We start from the raw sequence: 7,195 nt of genomic DNA, 5'->3' as shown, positions 1-7,195 counted from the left end.
ATTATATTATTATTATTATTATTATTATTATTATTATTATTATTATTATTATTATTATTATTATTATTATTATTATTATATTATAATTATTATTATTATTATTATTATTATTATTATTATTATTATTATTATTATTATTATTATTATTATTATTATTATTATTATTATTATTATTATTATTATTATTATTATTATTATTATTATTATTATTATTATTATTATTATTATTATTATTATTATTATTATTATTATTATTATTATTATTATTATTATTATATTATTATTATTATTATTATTATTATTATTATATTATTATTATTATTATTATTATTATTATTATTATTATTATTATTATTATTATTATTATTATTATTATTATTATTATTATTATTATTATTATTATTATTATTATTATTATTATTATTATTATTATTATTATTATTATTATTATTATTATTATTATTATTATTATTATTATTATTATTATTATTATTATTATTATTATTATTATTATTATTATTATTATTATTATTATTATTATTATTATTATTATTATTATTATTATTATATTATTATTATTATTATTATTATTATTATTATTATTATTATTATTATTATTATTATTATTATTATTATTATTATTATTATTATTATTATTATTATTATTAATTATTATTATTATTATTATTATTATTATTATTATTATTATTATTATTATTATTATTATTATTATTATTATTATTATTATTATTATTATTATTATTATTATTATTATTATTATTATTATTATTATTATTATTATTATTATTTATTATTATTATTATTATTATTATTATTATTATTATTATTATTATTATTATTATTATTATTATTATTATTATTATTATTATTATTATTATTATTATTATTATTATTATTATTATTATTATTATTATTATTATTATTATTATTATTATTATTATTATTATTATTATTATTATTATTATTATTATTATTATTATTATTATTATTATTATTATTATTATTATTATTATTATTATTATTATTATTATTATTATTATTATTATTATTTATTATTATTATTATTATTATTATTATTATTATTATTATTATTATTATATTATTATTATTATTATTATTATTATTATTATATTATTATTATTATTATTATTATTATTATTATATTATTATTATTATTATTATTATTATTATTATTATTATTATTATTATTATTATTATTATTATTATATTATTATTATTATTATTATTATTATTATTATTATTATTATTATTATTATTATTATCATTATTATTATCATTATTATTATCATTATTATTATCATTATTATTATCATTATTATTATTATTATTATTATTATTATTATTATTATTATTATTATTATTAATATTATTATTATTATTATTATTATTATTATTATTATTATTATTATTTATTTATTATTATTATTATTATTATTATTATTATTATTATTATATAACTGGATGCATATTGGTATGGTACAAATTGCCTTCAAACCTTTAACTCTTAAAGGGTTACCTGAAACGTTTTTAGTAGCTCTAAGAGATCCTTTTCTGGTTACAGAAGGGTACCAGAAATTCAACATATATCTCCAATAAGTCATGAAAGTCCTAGTTATGGAACAGCTAGACGAAAACCTCTATCTCTCCACACTTTGAGTGATACTGCAAGTCAAGGGTTGGTTGAAAGGGTAAGGATAGACCCTAGAACAAATATTGTTCAAGCAACTGATAAGTTGTCTGATGTAGATCCAACTCAGTCAGAAATGGACTTCAGTGTTGATAAATCAACTGACCTTAATGATATTTGATTATGTCTAAACAACTTATTGATTTCTGTCCAGGGTCTCTGGCAAGAAAACATATTCAAAAAGAATTTTATAATAAAAAATGGAACCAATTCAGAATTTGGTTTTTTGAAACTTATAGTGAAAATGATTTAAAAATTATTTCTGAAGATTTTTATGATATGTGTAGATTACATAACAAAATTATTTATTTTATTCCTTGGTTTATAACTACTTATTTACCTTTATATATAAATGTTATTGAAAGGACTTATAAAGAGAGTGGTGGTGCTATTACTAAAGCTATTTACCCTCCTCAAGCTCCTTTTATTTTACCAAACAATACTGGGATAACTTTTTCAGCTTTTCAAAAATTTATTGATACTGATGTTGCCCAGATTACAGTTCAAGAGGTTAATAACCTTATTTCTCAAAATAATTATTTAAGTCTTTATGTTAAAGTTCTTGGTGAGCATATCAGTTCTTTAGACAATAAATTAGATGATTTGATTAAATTGGTCAAAGATTTACAGAAAACCCCTAAAGAAGATACAGCTTGTACTTCAAAAACTGTTTTAAATGTGCCTACTCATCTTCAAAGACCTGTTGATACAACTGGTTTTAAAGTTAAATCCTTTTATAAAGAAGTTGAAGATCTTCTTGACAAAAAATTGTCTGGTTTAGGTTCAAAACCTATTTCTAATAATTTTTCTAAAAATGATTATTTTGATCAACTCTCTGCTATCCAATATCCGGATCAAGAAGTTTCGGAAATTCATTCCAGAAGATTTAAGTCTGGTTATAACCAAAAACAAAAGGTTATAGGAAAAGGAGGTTATGCTACTCTCCCGTCAATGATGACTTATTATTATCCTCGACCTACTCCTCAAGATGTGCTAGTTGAAGAAAGGGATTGGAACCAAACTAACACATCATACAGTGGAAATGAGGTCTATGAATTGAATATTGATGCCCTAACTGAAAGACAGGTATCTATTGTAGTACATCGTATGTTGATATACTCATCAATTTGTCATCATACGAATAACAATAATGACCATGCTATCTGTAAAATGATTATAGCAGGTTTTACAGGTCAGTTAAGAGGTTGGTGGGATAATTTCCTAACATCCGAAGAAAGGTATGCAATTATGAATGCATACAAGGAAGAAATTATAAGAGAATCCGGTACTGATGAGAAGGGTCAACCAGCGGAAAGGACTTCAGTTAAAAAAGTTGAAGATGCTGTTTATACATTGGTTCTAACTATTTTGGAACATTTTAATGGAAGATTTTCCAACTAGAATGAAACTATTAGAACTCTTCTAAATGGACTTAAGTGCAAACATTTGGGTCATTTTCGATGGTATAAAGATACTTTCATGAGTAGAGTAATGGAACTACCTGAAAGTAAATATGAATATTGGAAGAATAAATTCATTGATGGTCTTCCCCCTTTATTTGCCGAAAGGGTAAAAAAGATCTTAAGAGGGGATAATTTAGAAATCCCTTATGATACATTAACTTATGGAAAGTTAATAGGGACTTGTACCCAAGAAGGATTAAATCTTTGCAATGAGCTTAAACTTGCTCAACAGATAAAAAATACCCAAGAGTCTGAGAGATCTCAATTAGGATATTTCTGTACTCAGTTTGGTATTGAAGGACCATCCACTTCAAAACAAAGAATAAACAGACCTGAAGAAAGACCTCATAAAGGACGTCATCGTTCAAAACGATATAAAGAGAAAAAAGAAGAAAAGAAATCTCATAGAAAAGCAACAAGGTTTGCTAAAAACTTTTCTACAAGGGATTTAAAAAACATTAAATGTTACAAATGTGGACGATTTGGTCATCTTGCAAATAATTGCAAAGCTAAGAAGTTTAAAGCTTTGGAATTGGATGAATCAACTCAGGACAAATTCTATGAGTTACTTTATGAATCAGATTCAGATTCTAATTCTTCTGATAAATCAAAAAATTCTTCAGGTTATATCTCAGATAACAATATTGAGATTACTAACAATTGTGCCAATTGTCCAGATGGCAATTGCACTTGTGGTCATGATGAATTTTATAGATTACAGTCTCAGATAGGAGATTCTTATATTGATAAATTACATCAAAGTTTTGAAGATTTACATTTTAAAATGATATCTTCAGAAAATTTAATTGATCTTTTAAAAGATGTTTCAGATGAAAATCTTCGAAACAAAATTTTAAATATGGCTTCTTCAAAACCATCCTCTTCGTAGAATTTTGAAAAACCAAAGAAGGAGGAAAAATCTTTTGAAAATTTTAATACTAGTCCTTATTCTATTCAAGAAGTTTTTACTAGACTTGAAAAGAAAAGACCAAGTATTATAAGAGATACTTCTTTGGATGATTTAAAACATGAGGTTGAAAACCTTAAAAGGGAGATTAAATCTTTAAAACAAAATCAATTGATTACTGATCATCGTATTTCTCAATTAGAAAATAATATTTCTGATGAAAATAGAAATGATACTACTTCTGAAAAAGAGGATGATGATATTTCTGAGCCAAGTGTTAAATTTCTTGGAATGCTTCAAATTGTTACCGCTCATCGTTGGTATATAAATTGTACCATTCTTATTGATAATGATTTTAAAATTTCCAGTATTGCTATGATTGATAGTGGTGCTGATGTTAGTTGCATTCAAGAAGGATTAATTCCTTCAAGATATTTTGAAAAAACTACGCATATTGTTAAATCTGCATCTAATCATGCTTTAGATATCAAGTATAAATTATCTAATACTTGTATTTGTCAAAGTAAAGTTTGTACTCCTCACTTCTTCTTTTTGGTTAAAAATCAGTTAAATCCGCCAATTATACTTGGCACTCCTTTTATAAATGCCATTTATCCCTTTTCAAAATTAAATGCAAAGGGTTTTATAGCAAATTATAATGGTAATACCATTAATTTTGATTTCATAACTGAACCAGTTACTAGAGATATTAACTCTTTGATTCATTTAAAGCAAAAACATATTGAATCTTTACAAATGGAGATTTACAGTTTGAATATTTCAGAGTCTTTACAATCTCCTAAAGCCCAGGAAAAAATTAAATTAATTTCTGGCAAAATGGCTTCTAATATTTGTGCAGAACATCCAAATGCCTTTTGGGACAGGAAAAAGCATATTGTAACTCTGCCTTACGAAGATTCTTTCAATGAAGCAGATATTCCTACAAAATCTCGTCCCTGTCAAATGAATTCTGAACTTGTCGATTTCTGCAAAAAAGAAATTGATAATTTATTATCAAAGGGACTTATAAAACCCTCTAAATCACCATGGTCTTGTACTGCATTTTATGTTAATAAAGCTGCAGAACAAGAAAGAGGTGTTCCCAGGTTGGTAATAAATTACAAACCTTTAAACAAAGTCTTAAAATGGATTAGGTATCCTATTCCCAATAAAAAGGATCTTCTTTCTAGATTATATGATGCCAATATATTTTCAAAATTTGATTTAAAATCAGGGTATTGGCAGATACAAATTTTTAAAGAACACACTTATAAAACTGCTTTTAATGTTCCTTTTGGTCAATACGAATGGAATGTTATATCTTTTGGATTAAAGAATGCACCATCTGAATTTCAAAAAATTATGAACGATATTTTTAATCCTTATATGGATTTTATTATTGTTTATATTGATGATATTCTTGTTTATTCTAAAACATTAGAATCTCATATAAAGCATCTTGATATTTTTAAAAATATTGTTATACAAAATGGTTTGGTTATATCCAAAACCAAGATGAGTCTTTTCCAAACAGATGTAAGATTTTTGGGTCATCAGATTTGCCAAGGGAGAATTACTCCAATTCAAAGATCCATAGATTTTGCATCAAAATTTCCGGATGAAATTACTGATAAAACAATGTTTCAAAGATTTTTGGGCAGTCTAAATTATATTTCTCCTTTTTATAAAAATCTTTCTAAAGATCTTGCTCCTTTAACTGACAGGTTAAAGAAAGGAAAGATGTCTCCTTGGAATGATAATCTGACTAATCTAGTTAAATCTACTAAAAAGAGGGTTCAATATTTGCCTTGCCTTTCTCTTGCTAATCCAAATTGGATTAAAATTAGTGAAACTGATGCCTCAAATATTGGTTATGGAGGAATACTTAAACAAGTAAAACCCCATGATAAAATTGAGTATCTTATTAGATTTCATTCAGGCAAATGGACTGAATCTCAGCGCAAATATGCGACTGTTGCGCATGAAATGCTTTGTATTATTAAATGTGTTTTAAAATTTCAAGATGACTTATATAACCAAAAATTTATTATAAGAACTGATGCTCAATCAGTCAAATATATGTTTGATAAGGATTTCAAACATGATATTTCAAAATTAATGTTTGCTAGGTGGCAAGCCCAAGTAGCTCCTTTTGACTTTGAAATCCATTATAAAAAGGGAAGTGATAATTCTATTCCTGATTTCTTATCAAGAGAATTTCTTAATTCTTAGAAATGTCTCCTTATTGTTTTGAGTTTGGAACTAAGGCTCTCATTACTATTTTCAAAATATTGGAACCTTTAAACTCTGATTTAAAGGAAATTATTATTGACAAAATCTTTTATAGTCTTATTGTGGAAGATTTCATTCATGATTATGAAACTGTTTCCCTAAATGATGATAATTGGGAATATGACATAGAAGGACATTTTGACAATTACTAACTAAGTTGTTCAACTTTGCAGAATGGCAGGAGGAGATGAGCCTCCGTGGTCACATATTCGCGGCCGAGGAGGAAAGAACAACCGAGGTAGAGGAAGATCATCCTCTTCACAGTCCAAAAGATCATCATATGATTCTTCCTTCCCTGTAATACATTTAGGAGGAAGAACTTTAATCAACTCAAAGATAGGAGAAGCTTCTTCATCAGCTTCATCCTCTGTCAATCTAAAGGATATTCCCAAAGATAGTTCATTATATGAACAAATACAAGCATATTTTCAAAAAAGAGAGCAAAGTAATACATATGCCTCTTTAGCCAAAGAGCCTGATACGAAAAAGGTTTCAGATGAAGCACCCAAAAAAGAAATTATATTTTTTTTATAGAAAATCATGATATCCAAAGGAGTAATGAACCTTGGAAAATACTCCAGAGGTATTTGACAAAGGGATTATATTTCCCTGGAGAATCATACAAGACTCGGTCATACTATGAGTCCATTTTAAGTAATACAGGAAGTGCAGAATTCCAGCACTTTACTTCAGATTATAATGAGAATGTTTATAACTTCTCAAAAATGACTATTAAACAGATTATATCTATGGAAGATTGGGGAATATCCACAATGCAGGAAAAGATTGTTTCCGTCAATAAAG

At 24.5% G+C, this 7,195-nt stretch overlaps 1 protein-coding gene across 1 annotated transcript in view; it reads left to right on the top strand.

Annotated features, from left to right (window-relative positions):
- The window catches only part of LOC138339449 (uncharacterized), a 29,787-nt gene extending 22,805 nt beyond the window's left edge, over positions 1–6,982 (top strand). Inside the window, 5 exon segments of the mRNA XM_069291046.1 lie at positions 1,604–1,798; positions 2,095–2,765; positions 2,910–3,773; positions 4,221–4,326; positions 4,981–6,982. Of these exon segments, the coding sequence (XP_069147147.1) occupies positions 1,604–1,798; positions 2,095–2,765; positions 2,910–3,773; positions 4,221–4,326; positions 4,981–6,331 (3,187 nt within the window). The 3' untranslated portion in view covers positions 6,332–6,982.
- Positions 6,983–7,195: the final 213 nt, after the last annotated feature.

The sequence above is a fragment of the Solanum lycopersicum genome, chromosome 11 (genome assembly GCF_036512215.1).
Source record: "Solanum lycopersicum chromosome 11, SLM_r2.1".
Lineage (NCBI taxonomy): Eukaryota > Viridiplantae > Streptophyta > Magnoliopsida > Solanales > Solanaceae > Solanum > Solanum lycopersicum.
The sequence above is the reverse complement of the archived record's forward strand: the minus strand, read 5'-3'. Positions and strand labels throughout refer to the sequence as shown.